A 25,852-nucleotide genomic window follows, 5' to 3' on the forward strand; every position below is an offset into this window, starting at 1 on the left:
ATGAAAGAGAAAATTGTTTTTTCAGGTTGGTCTTTCCCAGCCAACCACTATCCCTGATAAGTGGATGCAATGCAGCAAATCTGGGCATAAATGTTTATGGGAAGATCTTTAATTAGCAATACCTTTCAGAGGTCAGGTGGGTCCAAATGCCATCTAATGTCTGTGGATACACCTAGGCCTGTTTTACAGGGGCTTAAGCTTGTATAAGAGCAGTGTGAACAGCAAGTTTTGTTGAAGGTTTTAAAGTACCATGTGGCTCCAGTTTGTGAATGACAAACTCAGATCCTAATGGGTGTGCTGATTGCCACTTTAAGCAAGCTGCTAGCAGGCTTTTAACAAGCTTCAAGAAGTGCTAAAGCCTGGTAGCAGCCTGTTCAAAGTGACAGTCAGCACTCCCATTATAATCTATGTTTATCATTTACTAACTGGAGCTGAATAATACTTCATCAAAGCTTGCTAAAAGCTCTGCAAATGCTTTGTGAAAGCTTACGGTTCACACTGCTCTTATACAGAAGACCATGTGAAACAGGCCTAAAAGTTGGCTGACCATCTATCTTTCTTTAGTTTTTCTTTGACTTTGCTTATTATATAGTTAATGATGAATTTTTTTTTTTGTATTCTTTTACTTACTCTCATAAAGGGGAAAGACTCCAGCTTCTGCATCAAAATTGGCAAGAGGACTGAAATGAAACCACAATTTATTAAAGCCAAAAACCATTATAACATTATTTAAGGTATATCAATATTACTGCATATTGCATGTGCACCCTTGTGTACAAGGTGCAAAATAAACTGAGTGCCACATTATTTGATTGTGAATTACCTTTAAAATAAAAAATGTGTACAAGAACAAATGAACAACCCCAGAGCTCAGAGGAATGCCACAAAGTCTCAATGATGTGTGAATGATCATCATCAATCAAAATGTAAATCTTCAACTGGAATTCTTCGCCATGCAGCCCTCCTCAGATAGGGCAATCTAGTGGATAACTGTTAAAAAGCACACAAGACAACGCAAACTCCTAGTGCGTTACCAAAGATTTAGTATAAATAAAATGAACAAAGAGACAAATCGATATTCACAAATAAATACAAAATGCATGCGTTGTACCACACAAAATCATGATCCAGTGCTGGTGTCACGTGGCCTGACCTGTGAGCGATGTAGCTCTGAGGAAGGGGGGGGGGTGTTGGTCCTAAGAAACGCATTAGCTTCCTAACACAGTGGTGCATCAGGTTTAGGCCACGTGACACCAGCACTGGATCATGATTTGGTGTGGTACAATGCATGCATTTTGTCCACATTTGCAAGTTGGATTTGACTCAAAGTTCATTTGTTTTATTAATAAATCTTTGGCAACGCACTAGGCCAGGGATCCTCAAACTACGGCCCTCCAGCTGTTGCAGAACTACACATCCAACGAGGCATTGTAAAACTCTGACATTCACAGACATGACTAGGCATGATGGGAATTGTAGTTCCTGAACAACTGGAGGGATATAGTTTGAAGACCCCTGCACTAGGTGTTTGCGCCCTCCTGTGTGCTTTTTTTAAAAGAAACCTTGTTCAAAAGGATTTAAGAAGTGTATCCAAAAAACAGAATTCCAGCTATGGGTGGATACTGCACAGCTCAATCAATCGCTGGGTTCTTCCACTATGTGTGTAATATAAAACACATGGAACATTGATTTTGGTGGTGAAAGCTCCTAGCTGTAGTTCTATGTTTGCTTTACCCACTTGGAATCTCGCTGTGCCATCTGCAGTAAGGGATGTCCTACTGTTCCTGCCAAGTTTGGAATAGTTGAACAAATATAAAATTCCAAGAGAAAGAAAGGAAACCTTCTACTGTTTACTGATAATTTGTATAAAAAAATTGATGAGTGACTAAGTTGGAACTCCAGTCAAAATCTTCTTTTTGGTTTTGGATAGAATAAGTAATGGTTAGAACCTGTATCAGGTTTTCATTACTATCCAGTTGCTGGTATATATAAAGCTGAGGTTTTGGTTTAAAATGTATTGCATAGTTACAATAGACCAGCTTGGACCAATGTAAGTATGTATATTTCATAGCTGAGCACTCCTTGTCCATAAGCCTTTTTATATGAGAGCAGGCAGGCTCTCTCTCTCTCTGCTGTGGGAGTGTGCTGTTGTGGTGAAAAGGCTGAGTGCGCACAAAACACTAAAAGGCTACTTGTGTTGCCTGTTTGTGTTGGGAACCCATTAGGGCAGGGTTCGACAATCCCCGGGCGCCAGGTCGCATTTGAGACTAGAATTAGCGACCTGGCGCCTGGGGTGCACTGCAGGAGATGTCCTGTCGCTTTCCGCCCCCCCCCCCCCCCCCCAAGCGCTCGAACTACTGCATCATCCGAAAATTAAGGCCCCGGCTTTTGGGCCTTCTTCACTGAGATGCTGCCAATGGGGAACTGGCGGCCTCTTGCGGTGGCCGGGAGTATGACAACAAGCAGTAACTAGGAATGCAAGGAATTTCCACTGCTTGTCTCAATGCCCGCCCTTCTCCTTCCCAAGAGGTGGAGAGACGGAAGTTTTTGCAGTCTTCATCTGGGTAAAAGGTTAAAAGGTAAGTGTGCAGGGAGTGTGGTTATTATTTGATTTTATTTTTATTTTTAAATCCCATTTTACAGCGCTCTCTCCTGAAAGTTCAAGGATAATGTGTTCTACATGTTTATGCACTTCTGCAAAAGAGTGTTAGGGCTCTTTCACACGGGCGTTCCGATCAGATCCGCCTGTCAGTTTTTTAGGCGGATCTGATCGGATGCCCCATTCAGCCCTATGGAGCAGCGGATGTCAGCGGAGACATGTCTGCTGACACCCGGTGCCATCCGCATCCGCTCCTGTCCGTAAAATCCGGAAGGATGGAAACCCTATTTTCCATCAGTCCTGGGGATCGGATCGGATGGGATCGGATGAGAGCGGACAGGCGGTCCGCTCATCCGATTCCCCATAGAGAGCAACGGGCTCTGACACCTCCCTCTCCGCACACAGTGCGGAGACGGAGCTGTCATCCGCCGGCTCAGCGGGGACCGGCGGATCGATCCCCGCTGAGCAGAGCACGGTCCGCAACGGAATGCGGACCATGTGAAAGGGGCCTTACTTTAAAAATTGCATTTTGTAATCTCCTTGCAATGTGTTGATCTTTTGTTTTGCATTATAATCCCTTATTCACAATACGAATCTTTTATGGAAAAAAAAAAAAAAAATATTTTTTCATCATCTCCCTGCCCTGCCATACCACACAGCCGATGGCCCCTTTCACACTGGCTTTCTGATCAGGTCCGCCTGTCAAGTTTTTCAGGCGGACCTGATCGGACCCTTCATTCTCTATGGAGTGGCAAGCCGCCGCCATCCGATCCTGTCCGCCAAAAACAGACGGATGGTGGTTCTATTTACCATCCGTCCAGTGAATTGGATTGGATGGCATCGGATGGAAACAGACGGTCCATTTCCATCTGATTGCCCCATAGAGGAGAATGGGCTGTGTCTGCATAGCAGAGCGGACAGGACCTGTCATCCGCATGCCCAGCGGGGATCAGCAGAGAGATCCCCACTACTGAGATTCTGCTTAGCGTAGGCGCCCGTGTGAAAGGGGCCTAAGGTGGCATATGTTACTCTTGGTCACTGGATCTCCTATCGCCCCAACCTTGCTGCACTGTTTAAATTTAAGATCGGTTATTTTCGTCATTGAAAATAAAGCTTTGTTGTTTAAAAAAAAAAAAAAAAAAAAAAAAAAAAAAAAACTGGCTCCTAACTTTTTTAGCTGGTTCCTAGATTCCAAACAAATTTGTCAAGCCCTGCATTAGGGGGCACCCTAGTAGTCAGGAACTGACCAATGTTCACATAATGGCTTAGAAAGGTTGATGTTTTGTTTGTTGATGGACTTGCTGTACAACGCCCACCTGAATTGAATCTGTTTGCTTTCTGCCTTGCTTATTAAAAGTGCGCATTTGCTTGGACTCTTCCTGGGTGTCCCTGTCTTGTGTATATTTTTTTTTCTGAAAACAGCAGTTAAGCCCATTTCTCTTACAATGTATAACATAAATAAGACTATACTTTTCATTCAGCAATGAAAGGGTCAGTTTTGACACGAGTCAACAGCATCTGAGTCTCAAAGTAAGGCTCAGTGCACACTATAAACCGCATGTGAATCGCACAGGCAGTGCACCACATTCCTGCTCAATTCACATAGGATTCAGTGTGGTGCACCAAAAAAGTGCATGCACCTTTTTTTGAACAGCACCGCAACCGGATTGCATCGTTATTTTGTACCATGCAAACCAGTGCAGGCAACGTTTGGGGTGTTGTTAACTTTGCACTGACACCCACAACAGATCGCAAGGGCAAGGCGATTTGCATGTGGTGCGGGAAGCATAGAGGGGTGGTTTTCCCGCACTGTAGAAGTATGAACCAAGCCTAAAGGAGTGAATTATTACATCAACGGCACAACTATCAACCCGTCCACCCATGCCAAGGTCCTAGGTGTAATCCTGGACTCTAAACTATCCTTTCGGCCACACATCCAGTCACTGTCCAAAGCTGCCGCCTCGACCTCCGTAACATCTACAAGATACGTCCCTTCCTAACCAATGATACCTCAAAGCTTCTAATCCACTCCCTGGTCATCTCTCGTCTCGATTACTGCAACTCCCTTCTCATTGGGTTACCTTTAAAAAGACCATCCCCCCTTCAGTCCATCATGAACGCTGCTGCCAGGCTCATCCACCTTCTGCCACCGTCTGCTACCCCTTTGCCAATCCCTCCATTGGCGGCCACTCAACCAACAAATTCAATTCAAGTTACTGACCATAACTTACAAAGCCATCCATAACTTGGCGCCCAGCTACATCATTAATCTGGTCTCAAAATACCAACCAACTCGTTCTCTTCGTTCCTCCCAGGACCTCCTGCTCTCTAGCTCCCTTGTAACCACTTCCCATGATTGCCTCCAGGACTTCTCTCGAGCTTCTCCCATCCTCTGGAATGCTCTACCCCAATCTGTCCGACTATCTCCTACTTTGTCTACTTTCAGACGATCCCTGAAAACACATCTCTTCCGAGAAACCTATCTGGCCCCCACCTAACAACTGTACTTTTATTTTCTCCATCAGCCCATCCCCCACAGTTATTACCTCTTGTATCTCTTGACCCTCCCTCTTAGAGATTGTAAGCTCTAACGAGCAGGGCCCTCTGACTCCTACTGTGTTAAAATGTATTGTATTTGTACTGTCTACCCTTAAGTTGTAAAGCGCTGCGTAAACTGTTGGCGCTATATAAATTCAAAATAACCACTATGACACCATTACACATTTGTCCTGCCAGTGAAGCAAACACTTACTCATCCCAGGGGCAGCCATTGCAATTCGAGACATTACCACTTGACTAATGCCTTTGACTGCAGCTTTCTACATTAACAAATTAAAAAAGAAAAAAATACATAGTCAAGTTAAATATCACTTAGTGCCGGGGAAAGCAAATTTACACAATAAAAAGTGACATGCGGGAATTTATACAGAGAAAAGAAACGCCAATCAGGAAAATTATAAACTACTTAGTGACCACTAACAGGTCATGTTTTCCAAACAATATAATGTGCTAATAATTAGTGTGCTTCATTTAACAAAGCCTATGGACATTGCCATGCAAGTGTCTGCATAACTGGAAAACATGACCTTTTAGGATTCTTGAGGATCAGAGCTGGATTCTGTGATCTAGACAGAGGCAGAAGTACAGTGATTTAAGTCCACAAATATATAGCTCTTAGGTTCTGTAAGGGATTCTGATATCGTTCCACAATTTCTGGAAGATCCAGACTTCCCAAAGCAGAACATTATTGTTTTGCAAGTAGGAGTGTATTGCACTTGCTGCCTATTTGCAGAAGCGAGTCTACGGGATTATATATTGTTTTGTACCCTGGCTGGTTTAGGTTGTTCCTGCTCTGTTTACACTGGTTTGCCTGGAATGTAACAATGGTTTTCTGTTTTTGAGTGACATCTGGCAGCCGAGACAGGAATGTGCTGCCCTCTACTGATGACTTTTTGTAATACAGCAGCAAATGCTTTGCCATACATTGCACCAAAAATTTGATTCAAAGGACAAGGTGATTTCAGAGTTGTTTAATAGCCAGAAGCAAATTTAACAGAAATGTAAAGGTAATGCATCAATCTATCAGAATTATTTAATAATGCAGAGAGTACTGTGCAATGCAGTAACCTACAGCAACCCAGCAGCATTCTGTCTGCTGTTATACAACAAAAGGTGAAATCTGATTGGTGTATATGGATTGCTGCACTTAACATATCATCACTGCTCTCAGTATTTTACGTAAGAGTGTCAAATTAAAAGAATCATAAAGAGAAGAAATGGCATTAAAGGTGCAGCTATTTTAGGGACATCTGTGCTTATAAGTTTACATCCCCTGGCAGAATTTATGATTTCTTGGCCATTTTTCAGAGAATATGAATGATAACACAAAGCACTTTTCCTTCACTCATGGTTAGTGTTTGGCTGAAGCCATTTATTATCAATCAACTGCGTTTACTCTTTTTAAATCATAATGACAACAGAAACTACCCAAATGACCCTGATCAAAAGTTTACATACCCTGGTGATTTTGGCCTGATAACATGTACACAAGCTCACACAAAGGGGTTTGAATTGAAGGTAACCATCCTCACCTGTGATCGGTTTGCTTGTTATTAGTATGTGTGTGTGTGTGTGTGTGTGTGTATAAAAGGTCAATGAGTTTCTGGACTACTGACAGACCCTTGCATCTTTCATTCAGTGCTGCACTGACGTTTCTGGATTCTGAGTCACGGGGAATGCAAAGGAATTGTCAAAGGATCTGCGGGAAAAGGTAGTTGAACTGTATAAAACAGGAAAGGGATAAAAAAGATATCCAAGGAAATGAGAATGTCAGTCAGCAGTGTTCAAACTCTAATCAAGAAGTGGAAAAAATGGATTTTTGTAAAATCTTACCGTAAAATCCTTTTCTCTTAAGCTCATTGACAGACGCAGTGCTCTTGATTAATATCAAATTGGGTTATACTGCCCTCTACAGGAGTAGGACACTAGGCAGAAGGAAAACGTTCTGGCCACACCTTAGGGGCAGTCCCAGAGGGTATATCCTCTCTCTCCCTGCTACAGGATGTCAGTTATGTCACAAAGCAGTGTCAGAGAATTTAACCCAACCCAACTCAAAAGTAGAGGGGCGGGTACTGCGTCTGTCAATGAGCTTAAGAGAAAAGGATTTTACGGTAAGATTTTACAAAAATCCATTTTTCTCTGTCGCTCATTGACAGACGGCAGTCCTCTTGATTAATATCAAATTGGGACGTCCCAAAGCAGTGCCACAAATGAGGGGTGGGATAACAGAAATCAAAATTTAAATCCAGAAGGCCCAACCGGTGCCGACTAGAAGTCTTAAAGGCTCATCAAACCAAAGGATGAGACTCAACTGAAAACCCAACAGAAAAAAACCCTCGAGGTAGACCAACGGTCTCCTCAAATTGCGGCCTGCAAAACCCTGCGGCCAAAAGAGGCATCCGACGATGCCATCACATCAACTTTATAAAATTTTGTAAAGGTATGAACCGACGACCAGGTAGCCGCCTTGCAAACCTGGACCACTGATGCCTGATGGCGGAAGGCCCAGGAAGCACTAAGCGCCCGAGTGGAGTGCGCCTTAACAGGGAACGGAGGATTCCGACCCTTAATAGAATAAGCCTGTACCACCGTCTGTCTGATCCATTTGGAGATAGTCGCGGCAGATGCAGGCAACCCCTTTTTGGGGCCATCCGTGATCACAAAAAGTGAATCCGTCTTACGAAACGAGTCCGTAGTCTTCAGGTATACCCTGATTGCCTGAACCACATCCAAGGAATGTAACGCACACTCCCGAGAATGACTGGGCTTAGGACACAAGGAAGGTAGCACAATATCTTCATTCAGATGAAACTCCGAAACCACCTTAGGAAGGAAGGATGGATTCGGACGAAGAACTACCTTATCCCTATGAACCACCAGATATGGGGAACAACAGGATAATGCGGCCAGTTCTGACACCCTGCGTGCAGAAGTAATGGCCACCAAGAAGGCCACCTTCTGGGATAATGTGAGCAAGGGAATCTCCCTGATATTTTCAAAGGGAGGTCTCTGAAGAACCGACAACACCAAATTAAGATCCCAGGGCGGTAAGGGTGCGCGCACTGGCGGAGCCAGATGCCGCACCCCCTGGATGAAATTCCGCACCAAGGAATGGGTAGCCAAAAGGTTTCTGAAAGAAAATTGCTAACGCTGAAACCTGACCCTTGATAGTACTCAAGGCCAGCTTCTGCTCAACCCCCTGTTGCAGAAAAGCCAAGATTCGGGTCACCGAATAGGTACGTGGAGGAAATCCAAAGGATTCACACCACGCAATATAAGACCTCCATGTGCGATGATAGACTTTTCTGGAAGTCGCTTTCCTTGCTTTAATTAAAGTAAGAATAACTGAAGTTGACAATCCCTTGTCCTTCAGCACCTGAGTCTCAATAGCCAGGCCGTTAAAGCCAGCGATTGTAAAGCAAGATGGAAGATCTGTCCCTGAGACCGCAGATCCTCCCTGAGAGGAAGTCTCCAAGGAACGTCCGCGACCAGCCTGACCAAGTCGGCGTACCCGGGTCGACGAGGTCAGTCCGGAGCTACGAGGATAACTGGAATTCCCTCCACCTCTATCCTGCGCAGAAGTTTCGGCAGCAACTTGAGAGGAGGGAAGACATACAGTAGCTGATACTGTCCCCACGGGGCGACCAGCGCGTCTGCTGCGTCCGCTCGAGGATCTCGGGAGCGAACTACAAACCTCCGCACCTTCCTGTTGAGCCGAGCTGCCAACAGGTCCACCTCCGGGGTGCCCCAAAGAAGGCACAGCTGGTGAAAAACCTCTGGATGAAGAGGCCATACCCCTTGATCCAGAATCTGACGGCTGAGACAATCTGCCTGCCGATCTTCCACCCCCGGAGTGAATACCGCGGAGAGAGCCGGAACAAACCGTTCCGCCCAATGAAGGATGCTGGCCACTTCTATGGCCGCCAGGGCACTCTTGGTGCCCCCTTGGTGATTGACATGAGCCACGGCTGTGGCCTTGTCCGACTGGATCCAAACTGGGCTGCCCTGAAGCTGCTCGGACCAGTAAATCAGACAAAGTCTGATCGCTCTCAGTTCCAATACATTTGTCTGTAGCCTGGATTCTATCGGAATAAATGACTTCCCCTGGTTGAGCATCGGAGCCCGAAGCCACCAGACCAGAGACTCCCTGGTCCGCTCGCTCAACCGGATCCGATTGTCCAGAGAATCGGGATTCCGATTCCATTAGAAAAGAATCTCCTTTCGGAGAGTTCGGGCATGAGACTGGGCATACGGTACTGCTTCTAAGAAGGCCACCCTCAGTCCCAGGATCCTCATGCAAGTCTGAAGGGAAGACCAGTTGACGGATAGTAACATCCGAATCGTTCACTGAATCTTCCAGCTCCTGGTGGGAACTAGGAATGATCTTTGGGAAAAGTGAAGACAACGTTCTGCTCAAGGAACGGGAACTACCGCTCCCTGTTGCATCAAGTCCATTACTGCCCCCCCGCAAAGCTTTTAAGCGATCCGGGGATAGTCGAATGTTTGAAGGGAAGAATCGCACCGGTGGAAGTGATCGAAACTCGATCTTGTATCCCGACCGTATGACCTCGCGAACCCCTTTGTCCGGGATTCTGGAAAGCCATGGATCCGGAAACTGGTGAAGACGTCCCCCCACCCCAGAGATGGGTGGGGGCGCACCTTCAGGCTGTATTGGTCTTATCTTCAGGTTTGGCTGAGCCGGACCTTTGTTTACCCGACCAGCGCCCTTTGAAACCCCCTGCAGGGGCTTTGCCTTATCGCCCGCCCCAGCGGAACGAACAAACCTTTTATGAGCGGAAAAGGAAGGTCCTCGCCTGTTACGAGGTCCTTTACCCTTAGCAGACTGTGGTAAAAAAGTGCTCTTGCCCCCAGTGAGATCCTTTATAATCTCATCCAAGGTGGCCCCAAACAGACGATCCCCTTGAAAAGGGAGATTTGCCAAAGCTTTTTTGGAACCTTGATCCGCCGACCAGCACTAACCACAACACGCGTCTGAGGACCACTGCTGAAACAGATGCACGCCCTAGCAAGGGAGTGGCGTCCAGGGCGGCGTCACAGATGAACTGTAGCCCTTGTATAATCTGCTCCAGCAAATCTGATACTGCCGGGGGGATACTTCTCCCCTTTATGTCACGGCGTAACAATTTGGTCCATTCTGTCAATGTTTGTGAGACTAAACCAATGGCCACCACTGGCCTAACTGTTGACCCTATCAGGGAAAAAATGGAGCGGGATTCCGCTTCCACTTTTCGATCCACCGGATCCCTGAAGGATGGAGCGTCCTCCAACGGGATAACAGTGGCTTTGTTTAGTCTGGAAACCGGTGGGTCCACCACTGGTGGTACCGTCCATTTTTTAAGGAGGGATTCCTCAAACGGATAGCGCCTAGCAATGCGTTTGGAAATAGCAGGGGTTCGTTTCGGACGATCCCATTCTTCTTTAATTAGATTACCAAAACATTTGGGCAAGGGAAAAACCTTCGCCATTTTGGTAGGTTTGCTGGTACCAAAGGGAATTTCAGTGTCAGCTACCTCTGCCGGTGTAACCTCAAGACTTAAGGTTTCCTGGACAGACATGACGAGTGCGTCCACCAAAGCTTCTTCTTGCGCTATGGCGGAGGCAGATACGTCCTCCTCATTATCTGAGGCGACCGTACCCCAGACAGCAGCCCCAGAAGAGGGGCCTGCAGCTGCAGTGACAAGCTCAGAATCCGTATCTGAAGTGTCAGATGAAATAGGGGTAGGCGGGGATCGCTTTCTTGCCCCCCGTCCCTGACAGGCTACCTCCACCCGGGATACCAAAGACTCCAAAACTGCTGATAATGCATCAATCACAAGTGGGGCACTGGAGGGTCCTGCGGCCACCTCGAGGGGATCAGGTGGGGATACATGTGTGGCAGGGTCCGTGATTAATCCCAGACACTTGCCAGCAAACAAAAAATAATTGCAAAGAAAAAAACTTTTTATTTTTTTTTTCCCTTTTGTAATCCCCCAGCGCAACAGCGCCCCTCAGTGTTACCTGCTTTGGACCCCACAGAGAGAGAGAGAGAGAGAGAGAGACAGAGAGACCCCAATGCTCACCACCTGATGCACAGAAGTTTCTATCAACCTGCTCACAGCGCTGTCTCTTACAGACAGGAAGTCTTTTGGATCCTTTTCCCGGGTAAAAGGAGGCGGCCCCGCCCCTTTACACGCCTTCCGGCGCCTCCCATGCTATTCCTCGAGGTAGCTGGTCACTTCCAAAATGGCCGCCCCCATGCTGGAGACACGAGGCTACGCCAAAATGGCGGCCCCTGTGGAAAGATGGCAGCGGCCTGTGGAAGGTAGTTTATCGGCCTGTGCGGCCTGCAGGAGGTGTGCGGCCTGCGGGAGGATGGCGGCCTGCGGGAGGATGGCGGCCTGCGGGAGGATGGCGGTAGTCCAAGCACAGGCATCGGCCTGTATTGCAAAACCTTATGTATAAGGTAGGCCTTCTTACATTGCCAGCCACTGACTTCAGTCATGGTCCTTTTATAGTGCCCCTCATACAGTGACTTCCGATAGTCAGCTCCCAAACCAAGCCTTCTGGTTCTTATTCACTAAATCACCCTCTAAAGGGGGATCTGTGACACCTGTTATAGGATAGAGGGGGGATCCAGGATCATGAGGGTCCGATCATCCCAGGGAGGGGCCCGTGTCCACCCAAAAACCCATCAGGGGGAGAGGGGGAACATATTACTCACCATACCGGAACAGGCGGGCGCCAACTCCTGACAGAACCCCTCTCCACCAAGTTGGGGGGGCTGTCGACCAATACGGATGCCTTGACTCAGTTTCCAACTGGTCGTCGGTGTCCCGGCGAGACGTTTAACTCGCAGGGTCAGTCCCCGTCCAGTGGGACTATGTCGCGGCCGACCCAGCGCGGAGCTAGGGCCTGCACGTGCTCGTAGGCTGACTGGGGTGACCACTGGATCTCAAGATCCAGCCTGTCGCCCAGTTTCAGCATACTTGCTTGAAGATCTCACAGGAACAACTGGAGAAAAAAGGCTGCCTAAAAAAAATTTTCTAAAAAAAATCTTGCCAGGACCAAAGATCCCAGCATGGAACTTAGGTCCTTACTCCTGACTAGACAGAAAAAAACTGACATCCTGTAGCAGGGAGAGAGAGGATATACCCTCTGGGACTGCCCCTAAGGTGTGGCCAGAACGTTTTCCTTCTGCCTAGTGTCCTACTCCTGTAGAGGGCAGTATAACCCAATTTGATATTAATCAAGAGGACTGCGTCAGTCAATGAGCGACAGAGAAATGAGGGGTTCTGTTGATACCAAACCACGGTCCGGTAGACCAACTAAAATTTCAGCCACAACTGCCAGGAAAATTGTTTGGGATGCATAGAAAAACCCACAAATAACTTCAGGTGAAATACAGGACTCTCTGAAAACATGTTGTTTCAAGATGCACAATAAGGAGGCACTTGAAGAAAGAAGGGCTGCATGGTCGAGTCACCAGAAAAAAGCTATTACTACGCAAATGCCACAAAGTATCCCGCTTACAATACGCCAAACAGCACAGAGACAAGCCTCAAACCTTCTGTCACAAAGTCATTTGGAGTGACGAGACCAAAATTGTGCTTTTTGGCCACAACCATAAATGCTACATTTGGAGAGGAGTCAACAAGGCCTATGATGAAAGGTACACCATTCCTACTGTGAAACACGGCTGTGGATCGCTGATGTTTTGGGGATGTGTGAGCAACAAAAGGCACAGGAAATTTGGTCAGAATTGATGGTAAGATGAATGCAGTATATTATCAAAAAATACTGGAGGAAAATTTGCATTCATCAGCCTGGAAGCTGCGCATGGAACGTACTTGGACATTCCAACATGGCAATGATCCTCAACACAAGGCCAAGTCGACCTGTCATTGGCTACAGCAGAATAAAGTCAAGGTTCTGGAGTGGCCATCTCAGTCTCCTGACCTCAATATCATTGAGCCACTCTGGGGAGATCTCAAACGTGCAGTTCGTGCAAGACAGTCCAAGAATTTACTGTAATTGGAGGCTTTTTGTCAGGAAGAATGGGCAGCTTTACCATCTGAGAAGATAAAGAGCCTCATCCACAAATACCAAAAGACTTTAGGCTGTCATTGATGTTAAAGGGGGCAATACACGTTATTAAGAACTGGGGTATGTAAACTTTTGATCATGGTCATATGGGTAGTTTCAGTTGTCATTACGATTTGAAAAAAAGAGTAAACACAGTTGATTGATAATAAATGGCTTCAGCCATACACTAACCATGAATAAAAGAAAAGTTTTAGTGTTATCATTCATATTCTCAGAAAAATGGCCAATAAATGATAAATTCTGCCAGGGTATGTAAACTTATGAGCACAACTGAATACACAGGCATTTGAAAGATGCATTTACCCCATATACAGTAGATAGATAATAGAAGAAAGCCACTTGTTTTACATTTTATTTTTTACCAGGTTTCATGTCCTGTCCTTGTACCTGCATTCTGTCAGAGCTCTCTCCACCACTTCCTGCTCTTAAAATGCACTTTGCTTTCACGGAAACACATGTAAGCACAAACATGTATCAGAAAAAAGAAATATATTGATAAAGTGCAGTGACTATCATCTTCTTGAAGAAATTTGCATCCTTTGAATGCCTGTGTGTATTAGCTCTTGGACAGTATTATAATTATGCTGCAAAGGCTTAAAAAATGTCCTCATCGAAGACTCAAAGGCTAAATTCACATTAAGGGCAAGTATCTTAATTTTCAATCATCTAACTTTAATTTTCAACCCTCATTGGAGTCAGCTAAAATAACCATATTTTTTTTTTAAAGATTCTTATCTTTGTGAATTGAGCCTAGTGTTCTATAAAATGATGAAAGAAAAAGGTGACATGTTGCCCACAGCTAGTAGCAGGTAATCACATTTGGCTGGACTTGTTGGATGATGTTTAGGACGATTCCCCACTTATCCGAGTGCAGATGTGACTAACTACTACTAGCTATGTCACAACATGGAAAGAGTTGCCTGGCTACATCTGGCTTGAATACTTTATTAGACTCGGACATGGAACAGAACAGAGCTAGTGAAGTCAGAACTATTAACCAATACTAGTTCTGGCCCAGTGACTCAAAGTAATTAGGAAACTGCACCAGCATGACAGCCAGATAATAGGCATTTTTGCAAGACAGGTCAGCAATGGCATGCTACATTTTTCCTTCTGTACAGGTTTCCTTTAAAACCCACTATACCTTCAATCCCAAATCACTCGGATCACAGCAAAGTAATGGGGATGTATATGGAATCACATAAAAAGCTTAGACCATTACAATAACTTTGTTGTTGTAATGCATTTAGATGTATTCTTATTAAATATTTTAAGAGGATTGACTTACTCTTGAGTGTCCCAGCTTATTGTCATTTTCATCAGTAACAGCGATTCCATTAATTATTTCCCTGAAGAGCACACAGCAAAAAGTGATAAGGGCACTTCAATAAACAAGGTATACTTACAGTACCTACAGTCCTTAGAGAAGACTAATGGATACTGCGGAAGGTTAGGTTGTGGAAGACTAATGGACATTGTGGAAGGTTATATTGTGGGAGACTAAGGGGCATTGGAAGGCTATGGGATACTGCAGAAGGTTAGGTTGTGGAAGACTAATGGACATTGTGGAAGGTTATATTGTGGGAGACTAAGGGGCATTGGAAGGCTATGGGATACTGCAGAAGGTTACGTTGTGGAAGACTAATGGACATTGTGGAAGGTTATATTGTGGGAGACTAAGGGACATTGGAAGGCTATGGGATAATGCGGAAGGTTAGGTTGTATAAGACTAATGGACATTGTGGAAGGCTATATTGTGGGAGACTAAGGGACATTGGAAGGCTATGGGATAATGCGGAAGGTTAGGTTGTATAAGACTAATGGACATTGTGGAAGGTTATATTGTGGGAGACTAATGGACATTGTGGAAAGTTAAGAGACACTGTGGAAGGATACACTGTAGAAAAGTGACAAACATTATGGAAAAATATATTGTAGAAGCGTGTGGAATATTGTGGAAAATTATACTGTGAAAGGCTAATGAACACTGTGGGAAGTTATCAGAGGTAACTAGAACCTTAAAGGCACTTGTGTAAGAAACCATTACGGGCCCCCCTGACCCCCGACCAAGGCCCTTCCCCCCAAGCCTGGTGGCAGAATGCCAGGGCCCAGTGGCAAGTGCGACCTTGGTAGTTCCGCTACTGGTGTCAGTAGTTTTTTTTTTGTATTATTTTATTTTTTTATTTTAAAAACCCCATTGGGGGGCTTTGACAAGATATCAGGGGTCTAAAAAGACCTCCGATGTTCCACCTTTGAGACTGAGAAAGGAGATTAAGGCTCTCAATCTCCATCTCTGCAACCTAAGCTGCACACAATAAATGGAAAGGAATAGCTTTGTAAAGAACTTCCCTTACATTCACAAACTGAAGCATAGTATACACAGTTTACTATGCCTCAATTTTTTGAATGAACAGAGTTCAGTGATTGGTACTGATCATGGACTGTCTATTCAGGCAAGGAAGGGACCAGTAAATGGACATGTTTATTGGCCCCTTCCCCACTCTCCATCCTGACAGCATTCCCCACAGACAGCAGGGGAGGGGGGAACCCAGCAGAGCTGTGGGAGATTAGGAGGGGGGCCCAGGAGAAAGCACAGGGGCCTGGGGGCAGCAGAAAGAAGCTGGATAGAAGGCGGTGGGCTGGCATATAGAGGAACCAATTTTCTCCATGTTCCACCTGCAGCCACTGAATGTCTGTGGGAGGGAGAGGAGGAGAAGCAAGCATTCAGCGGCTGCAGGAGGAACATGGGGAGGATCAGTTCCTTGATATTCCACCACCTCTCCTATCAAGGTGTATGGGGGGCTGCGCGGGCCCCTGAAGGATGGTGCAAGGCCGCAATAGTGACCCCTGTAGGTTATACTGTGGAAGATTATATCATGGAAGGAAAAATGTGGAAGGCAATACTGGGGAAGATGGGACATTGTGGAAGACTGGGGACAAAGTGGAGGTTATATTGTATTAAGACAATAAGGAATTGTGGAAGGTCTATGTTCAAAGTGATTAAGGCAAAAGGTTTTATACCTCTGCATTGAAATAAAAAAATTCAATAGCAGCTCCCCCAGCTCCTCTTTTTCTTGGTCTCACAGACTTTGATGATAGCAGCGACAGCTATTGGCTCCTGCTGCTGCCAATCTAACCCTGATAGTAGGGAGCGGCTGCAGGGCCATGTCTCTAGATACACACAGCTTGGCTCGGGAGTGAGCTTGCACGAATGACCCCATTGGAAGCGGCTTCCTATGGGGGCACTCGTAGAAGAGGAGCGGAGCGCGCCAGCGGGGAACCCCCAGAAGAGAAGGTTCGGGGCAGCTCTGTGCAAAACCATTGCACAAGGCAGGGAAGTTTAACTTGTTTTTCATTTTAGGAAAAAGAAATGTAGGTTTAGAACCACTTTAAAGACTAAGGACATTATGCACAGCTAAGGGACAATTTGGAAAGTTATACTGTGGAAAACTAGGGGACATTTTGAAAAGCTAAGGGACATTATGGAAAGTTATATTGTGGAACACTAAGTGCCGGTTCACACTGCAGCGTCACGACTTCGGGGGCGACCTGTGAAGTCGCGTGTACCGCGACTTCGGCACGACTTGCACGGACTTCATAAAATGAATGTCTATGCAAGTCGCTCCAGGTCGCCCCAAAGTAGTACAGGACCCTTTTCCTAAGTCGGAGCGACTTGTGTCGCTCCTATTAGAACGGTTCCTGTATCAGTCAATGGACCGCGACAGTGCATGACTTGTCAGGCTGACCAAGTCGCCTGACAAGTCGTACTAGTGTGAATGGACACTAAAGGGTTTATTTACTAACATTGGAGAGTGCAAAATCAGGCTCACTTCTGCAAAGAAACCAATCAGCTTCCAGATTTTATTGTCAAAGCTTGATTGAACAGGCTGAGGTTAGATTAGCTACCATGAACAGCTTCACCAGATTCTGAGTGCAACAGTTTTAGTAAATATCCCCCTAAGTGACAATGTGGAAAACTATAGGAAACTGTGGAACGGGACAGTATATTGTGGAAGACTAAGGGACATTGTAGAAGAGTTTGATGTACACTTCATTGAGGTACCAACCAAATAACAGTTGGATTTGTGCTGTCCAACTCTCTTACACGATATAATGTTATGGTAACAGGCAAAAAAAAAACAAAAAAAAAAACATTTGATATTAACCAAAGTACAATTTTCATAAAATGGATTTGCTTTAAGAACACAATAATACAGAGAACTTACTGCTGTCTCATCATAGGAATGTTGACACAGTTGGCAGCAGCAACAGCAGCAAAAGGAACCCAGCGAGCAATCAGCGGCGGAGCTTTCTGAAATATCATGGAATTAGCATGTGAACATATTTTATGAATGGCTTCAGATAATACTCCTAGTAGCACATATTATGCATATGTATGGAAACACTTACTGGGCCAGTAAGGCTGTGCACCTACATCAATATAGCATTAAAATAGTATAGCTAAAATCCAACATGTTAACCTCGGATTTTAGGTGCTGAAAGCGGTACCATTATTTTGCATGTAACTCTTAAGAACGAGCAGCCCAAACCAACTATTTACATATGATTTTTTTTTTTTTACTGTGCGTTCTTCTTTATAACATCTCGGTATGATAAAGTTTGAAACAAGTTATAATATATATATATATACACACATACACACACACACACACACACACACACTGTATATATACAAGTATACATATAATATGTATACACATATTATTTATATATATATATATATATATATATATATATATATATATATATATATATATATATACACACACACACACACTGTATATATACAAGTATACATATAATATGTATACACATATTTATATATTTATATATATATATATATATATATATATATATATATATATATATATATATACACACACACATACATACATACATACACATATAAATACATACATACATATACATACATAAAAAGTACAGTAAAACTGCACGAAAGGGCATTGGGGGGCAAACTAATGTGAATTTATTTTATTTTGTAATGTATCAGTGTGTTTGTGTGTTTTACTATTTGAATTTGCCGCCGGTTCCACCCCCTGCGAGCGTCACGTCGCAGGAGACGGAAGCCGGGGCTCAGAGCATCGGGCGGAAGATCAGGCCGCCGCACACTGCCGGGATACATCGCTGGATCCCGGGGACAAGGGGAGTACCCTTTCTTACAGGATCCAGCGATCTCCCTAGCGGTACCCCGAGTGTGGCTGGGGGTTACCGCTAATGGCTCTGGAATTTCACCCCGAGCCACACTCGGGAAAACCGCTAAGGAGGTTAAAGATTTGGATATCGTAGGCAAGTGTGAAAACCCCAGTAAGGTTTTCATTGCTGTCTGTGTTTCCACTGGGGGAGATTAACCCTCATTATTTGTCTTGGCGTCAGTCCTCAGGACAAAAAGTATAAAATAAGAAAACAATAAAAGGGACAAAGACAGTAAAAACTAACAAGAATTTTCTCCATACTGTACAGTATCCAAAACTAAAGTTTTCATTCTCTTTAAACTTTTTATTTCTAGGTTATAAAAAGGGACAAAAAAAAAAAGTAGGAAAATTCATTAGATCGTCACGTGAAATGAACACACTGCCTCATTTTACACAAATTATTGTCATACAATCGAAAAACAGGAAGACTGGTGTTTTGAAATATCTATGGGCCTATAGGGGTCCTATGGGATGCTCTGCCTCAATAAATCCCCTTTTAATAAAATGGCAAAGTTCACAGTAGCATATTAATATCCTGCAATTGGTCTCCAAAGTGTTGAGTCATGCCAGTTTATATAAATGATTGCACCATAGAGTGCAGCAAAACTTGGTTACAATTACAAATGTAGGCTTATCTTCTTTGAAAGCAAGGCAGCTTCTTATCCTATCCTGCTGCTGCAAGAATATAGTAGGCATGGCAAATACAACATCTGCATTGTTGTTTTTATGTCCTCCTACCCCCACCAACCCCATCCTACCTTAAAAAAAGAGCCATTTATAAAAGGGGTTGTAAACACAAATTTTTTTATATGAAAAATAATCATGCCTATACTTACCTGCTCTGTGTAATCTTTTTGCACAGAGCAGCCCCTATCCTCTTCTTCTGGGGTCCCCCGACTGCTATCTAGGCCCCTCCTTTTCAACGGGTGCTCCCACGGAAAGCTGCTTTCCATGGGGGCACTCATGCAGGCTGCATCTACTGACAGAAACAGCAGGACTCAGCACCACCCCCCACATCACGCGCCAATGGCTCCTGCTGCTATTAATCTGTCCAATAGGGAGAGAGACAGTGGCTGGAGCCGCTGCGCTTGTACACATTGCTGGATCGGATCAGGCTCAGGTAAGAAAAAGGGGGGGGGGGGTCTGGGGAACTGCTGCAGAACAGAAGGCTTTTAAACTTAATGCATAGAATGCATTAGGGGAAACACCTTGGACCTTTACAACCACTTTAACACCTGTACAGATGCTTCGGTGACACAGTAGGATAGGTATACCCATAAGAAACGTAGCCTCTTGAAGCTGTCTGCCACTTGACAGCCTATCAGGGAACATCTAGTAATAATCCAGGGAAGAAGAATTACATCAGCTATGAGCGATGCATGATATTCACTTCTGCAGCCTTAAAGCTAAAATCCTTGATATCTAGTTCATTAGAATGGGGTCTCCAAACTTTATAAACCAAGGGCCAATTTACAGACCTGCAGATTTTAGGGGGAGCTATCTGTGGCCAGTGAGACCAAAAATGCCCCAGCATCAGTGGAGTAGACAAAGGGGTTGATTTAAAAAAGCCAGACTGTGCACATTTTCCCCAGAGCTTAGTGAATGTGCTAAAGCTCTGCTGATTTCCATCATTCTATTTTGTGCAAGCAAAAATTGGATTTTTGTCTTACCGTAAAATCCTTTTCTCTGATGTTCCTTGATGGAAACTGCTCCAGAATCTTCTTGACCATTGGGTTATGCTGCCCCCTACAGGCAGGCAAAAGCTTTACCACACCTATGAGGCAGTCCCAGGGGATATACTCCCACTTCCTGCTATAGGCATTCAGTTTAGTTGCAAGCAGTGTGAGAAGAAAAATAACCCAACTCAATAGAGGGGTGAGTGCTATGTCGGTCAATGAAAACCAGAGAAAAGGATTTTATGGTAATACAAAAATTAAATTTTCTCTTTCGTTAATTGATGGACACAGCTCCAAAATCTTCTTGACCATTGGGATGTCCCAAAGCAGTGTCAAACATGAGGGGTGGGAAAAAACACAGCAGAAAAAAATTCCCAAAAGGCTAAACCTAGCCAACCAGGTAACATGGAGTTGAACCAGGTAATGGAGTTCAACCGGGAACAACTGGAGCTCATCTGAAGAAAAAAAAAAAAAAAAAAACATACACCCACAAGGAGGACTAATCCTCTCAAACAGCGGCCTGCAAAAGGTTGCAGCCAAAAGCAGCATCCACAGATGCCAGCACATCTATTGCATACAATTTTGTGAAAGTGTGCACAGATGACCAGGTGGGCATCTTGCCAACCTGCAACACTGACGCATGATGACGGAAGGCCCAAATGGCACTAAGCACCCGCGTAGAGAGCGCCTTAACAGGGAACAGAGGAACCGGACCCTTGATGGAATAGGCCTGCACCACTGCCTATCTTGTCCATCTCTAAATGGTTGACGGACAAGGGTGAAGCACCACTTTATCTCTGTGCACCACCAGGTAGGGTGAACGACAAGACAATGCCGCAAGCTCCAACACCCAGCGTGCAAAAGTAATAGCCACCAAGAAGGCTACCTTCTGGGACAATGTAAGCAGAGGAAGCGAATATTTCCGAAAGGCAGAAGAACTGACAGCACCAAATTAAGAGGCAACGGAGACTGTACTGGGAAGCCAAGTAGCGAACTCCCTGAATTAAGGTGCGAACCAAAGAATGTGTAGCCAAAGGACAGCAAAAAAAGATCGCCAAGGGCAAAAAACCTGGCCTTTGACGGTACCCAAGGCCAGGCGCTGCTCAACACCTCGTTGGAGGAATGCCAAAATCCGAGCCACCGATTCAGACAACTCCCTATCCTGCAACACTTGGCCTTCAACAGCCAAGCCATTAAAGCCATATTGTTTATTTTGACACTTTCCTTTTACATTTTTTTCTATAACTTTTATTCCTATTACAAGGAATGTAAACATCCCATGTAATAGGAATAAAAAAAACAATTTTCAGTTTCACAGCCGGCAGTGTTTAGAACTGCAGGGGCCGGGTGTGATGTTATAAAATCGCGCCCGGCCTCCAAAAGGTCATAGAGACTGCCGGGGACCATCTGGCCTGCGGTATTCTCTATGGTGAATTTCCAACGCCAGTGGATTCCTTCTCCGGCTTGCCGATCGCACAGGCGAACCGGTAGAAGCACCGGGGGGCTGCGGGATGGGGGAAACCTGTCCCCTTCCGCCACCTGTAAAAACAATCAAGCAGCTGAACAGCTGCTATGAATAGTTTTACAGTGCAGGAAATCGCCTGCTGTGAAAGAAGATGTCTGAACGATGCCTGTAACAGCATCATTCAGATATCCCCACTCAAAAATCAGCAATGTCATATGACGTTGTGCAGATAGGAAGTGATTAAAGCGGTTGTATATACCACTTGGTGATTTTTACTTACAGGTAAGCCTATAATAAGGCTTACCTGTAGGTAAAATTGATATCTCCTAAAACGTGAAGGAGATATTGACCCTGCATGCAGCCGCTGACATCAGCAGCGCATGCGCTCTGAAGGTCTGGCGTATCATGCTGGAACTTCAGAGCTCCTTGCCCGAACAGAGGGCTCCCGAACGCATGCGCGGGAGTGACATAATCACGGCTCCAGCCACTCACCGCAAACCCGGAAGTAACGCACCGGAAACATGTCAGCTCCCTCAAGGGTGTGCGGGCGTCGCTGTGGGGGGCTTCGTTCTAAGGTATTTCATAATGTGCTAGTATGCAATGCATACTAGCACATTATGCTATAGTCTTGCAGGTGTTTTTGTTGGTTTTTTTTTTTTTCAGCGGTTTAAAACCGCTGTAAAGGAGTATATTTAACACTGATAATTTATGCTGTTCTTTACATATTGTGTATTCACTTCAGTACCTGCTCTCAATATAAGGTTGCCAACTCCCACTGCATACATACACGCACTGCCAACACACCCATTTGCACTGAAAATTAGACCTGACCATTTTTATCCTGACACAGCACACCACATTGTAGCGCACTACTATTCATTGAATAAGGCATTTGGAGTGACATTCAGTGTACATGTAGCAGTAACAGATCCACCCTTAAACGTTTCATATGGCCTTTAGTACAGTACACACCCAAGTAGAATCATTCGGGGCTTGGAGATGATTTATTAGTTGAAGGACAGGCTGAATCAGGCTCCTCTATTCAATCTGACTGCATATATTTAGCAATGGATTTATCATATCTTTAGTTTGTCTCTTTTTTTTTTACTTTTTTTCTGTAATCCCTGTCTGCCAAAAGCAACATTTTCGCCCACACCTGTATCAGATTTAGACTTGTGACCCTTTGTACCATAAAACAGATGCACACAGAAGGAGCTGGGGGAATTTGATTAGCGCAGTGCCGTGTCTAACCAGTAGAGGGAGGATTTTACGAATCATACAAAGAACGCGTAGCAAACCTTTTTTTAAATACCAGAACGCTACATTTATATTGTCTCTCTGCACCTTGGCCGACAATTTTCTCCCCCAGTTCTGGGTTCTCAGAAATATTCTGCAGCGGTGATGTTTAATGACTAACAGGAAGTCTGCAACCTTCATATATACAATTTACAGGTTACCTTGCAGCTCTTTACATAAACCAACCTGTGTTTTAGGATTAGTGATCCTTTAAGTGGTCGGAAAAACTTGGTCGATGTAAAACATTAATATAGGTGTTATTTTTGCCAGCTCTGCAGTTTCATGAATAGAGACTATTAATGCATTACGGAGATAAAGACTCTTCTAGCTGACAAACTGACTACATAGACATCTTATGCGGTTACTGGTTAAAATAGATAAAAGCCTAACCTTAAAGTAAACATATAACCATGTTTTCACTGACACATTATGCACATACATTCTCTACAGAAACACAAAAACACTAAAAAATAACATTTGGTACATTAGAGGGTTAATTCACCCAAATCTGAATTTGGTGAATGTCGAGAAGGTAAAATCATTTGAGACTCTCTTATAAGGTTCACTTTCCCGGTTTTATTTCTTTCATTACTGAGAATGTGATAGAAGAAGCTGGCAAACACAAGGGTGGGCAAGAAAACCCCAAAATGCCCAGCTAAGCAGGAACAGGTTAAGCCAGCCTTTTTCAACCAGGGTGCCCAGGCACCCTGGGGTTAGGTACCTTGAGGTTTCTTCAGGGGTGTCTTGGCAAAAAGCCTAAAAAATTATTCAAAAATAGTATACAAGCTAGCAGGTGGATGAAGCCTGCCTGTTAGTTACACAAAGCCAACAAAGGCATGGGTTTTCATTATGCACCATTGTGACTTTCTAGACGCTGGTATCCTAACAACCATTGACGTCATCAGTTATTAAGGAGGATGTGTGTTGCCTTCACAGCATCCTTGTTTGACCCTCCTTTGCCCCTCTCCCTCAGCACTGGGGTGACTTTAGCCGACCGATGGAGAGAAATTGAGGGAGAAGAGAAACCTTGAAATAGTAGTCAGTACCAGTTTGCAAAAGTGTTGGAAGAATAAAAGCATTGGAAGAATTAATCACTTCTAACATTGGGTGCCCTACCTGTGGATGTTGCTGCATTATGTAATGCTATTACAATAGTTTTTTTGCATTTAGGAATGGGGGTCCATAATTTCAAAGGGTGCCTCGACTGAAAAAAGGTTGAAAAATACTGGGTTAAGCATTATGGGAGGGAAACATCACTATTGTTTATCCCCACATATCCACAAGACATTTTCTCTGTTGAAGCAGCAACAAGAAATGGGGCGTCTGTTGAATTCAGACAAGATGACAGTATTCTGGCCCATAAGAATGGTACAAAATTTGTTATAAAGAAATGGCATTAAAAAAAAGCCAAAAGCTGACTAAGCTGTCTAGGCTCAAAATACTTCTAAAATATATCTTTTGGTTGAACTGAGCCTTTGAAGTATTGTAAACTTTTACATATACCCAGTGAAGGGACTAGCCTGGAGGTTAAACAAAGCCACCTACATATGGTGTGCCTATTTATCTGCAGTCTTCTCTTCTCTACATCTGTTCAAAGTGTAAAGGTTGTATAAGGGTTAAGAAAAAAGGGGGCAGAGAGCTGAAGTTACACTTTGCAGAGCTCAGTAAGGAGAGCACCGAGAGCTGATTGGGAGGGAAGGGACACAGCACACAGAACAGAGATGAGGTTGTCAATCAGCTGATGCTCCCTCCCCTGTCACCATTTTTCTCTTGATGTCAGGAAAACTTGTCAGAACTGATTCATGCAGATGGCAGAGGAACGAAGCAGCAGACAGAAATTACACTTCGTGCTCTGAATTGAGACATGTACACACTATAGTGGGATATGCTTTGTTCATATTTCATGTATGAGGTTTACAAACACTTTAAAGTGTAAGTTCACCTTTACAGAAAAAATGAAAAGCTAAACTAACAACGTAAACCCTCCCTACCCCTTGGTCCCTGCTGTACTTACCTCGGTAGCGGATGAGCTGTCAGTGCCCACGCAGCAGGTCCAGTGGTCAGAGGATCTGAAATCCCTGCTCTTCTCCCTCTTCTTTCTGCTCCACATTTGGGACAGATAAGAGCGATTCGGATTGGTCAGCGCTGGCACAGAGCAGAGCATCGATCGGATCTACCTGGAAATCCTGCAGAAAGAAGAGGAAAAAAAGAGCGGGGATTCCGAATCCCCAGACCACTGGACCTACCGCTCCAGCACAGACAGCCCGCCACCCACAGAGATACAGTGCTTTGCGAAAGTATTCGGCCCCTTTGAACTTTGCGACCTTTTGCCACATTTCAGGCTTCAAACATAAAGATATAAAACTGTAATTTTTTGTGAAGAATCAACAAGTGGGGTACAATCATGAAGTGGAACGAAATTTATTGGATATTTCAAACTTTTTTAACAAATAAAAAGCTGAAAAATTGGCCGTGCAAAATTATTCAGCCCCCTTAAGTTAATACTTTGTAGCGCCACCTTTTGCTGCGATTACAGCTGTAAGTCGCTTGGGATATGTCTCTATCATTTTTGCACATCGAGAGACTGAAATTTTTGCCCATTGCTCCCTGCAAAACAGCTCAAGCTCAGTGAGGTTGGATGGAGAGCGTTTGTGAACAGCAGTTTTCAGTTCTTTCCACAGATTATCGATTGGATTCAGGTCTGGACTTTGACTTGGCCATTCTAACACCTGGATAGGTTTATTTGTGAACCATTCCATTGTAGATTTTGCTTTAGGATCATTGTATTGTTGGAAGACAAATCTCCGTCCCAGTCTCAGGTCTTTTGCAGACTCCATCAGGTTTTCTTCCAGAATGGTCCTGTATTTGGCTCCATCCATCAATTATAACCATCTTCCCTGTCCCTGCTGAAGAAAAGCAG

General features: G+C 44.5%; 1 protein-coding gene across 2 annotated transcripts in view; it reads right to left on the reverse strand.

Moving 5' to 3' along the window:
* The window catches only part of SFXN2 (sideroflexin 2), a 112,983-nt gene that overhangs the window by 20,027 nt on the left and 67,104 nt on the right, over nucleotides 1-25,852 (reverse strand). For both annotated transcript variants that reach the window (XM_082269301.1, XM_082269302.1), the window contains 4 exons: nucleotides 17,488-17,573; nucleotides 14,550-14,610; nucleotides 5,352-5,418; nucleotides 631-680 (listed from right to left, as the gene is read on the reverse strand). In XM_082269301.1, coding sequence (XP_082125427.1) covers nucleotides 631-680; nucleotides 5,352-5,418; nucleotides 14,550-14,610; nucleotides 17,488-17,573 — 264 coding nt within the window. The remainder of the gene's footprint in view (nucleotides 1-630; nucleotides 681-5,351; nucleotides 5,419-14,549; nucleotides 14,611-17,487; nucleotides 17,574-25,852) is intronic.

Source organism: Pelophylax lessonae (assembly GCF_965119305.1).
Source record: "Pelophylax lessonae genome assembly, chromosome: 9".
NCBI lineage: Eukaryota > Metazoa > Chordata > Amphibia > Anura > Ranidae > Pelophylax > Pelophylax lessonae.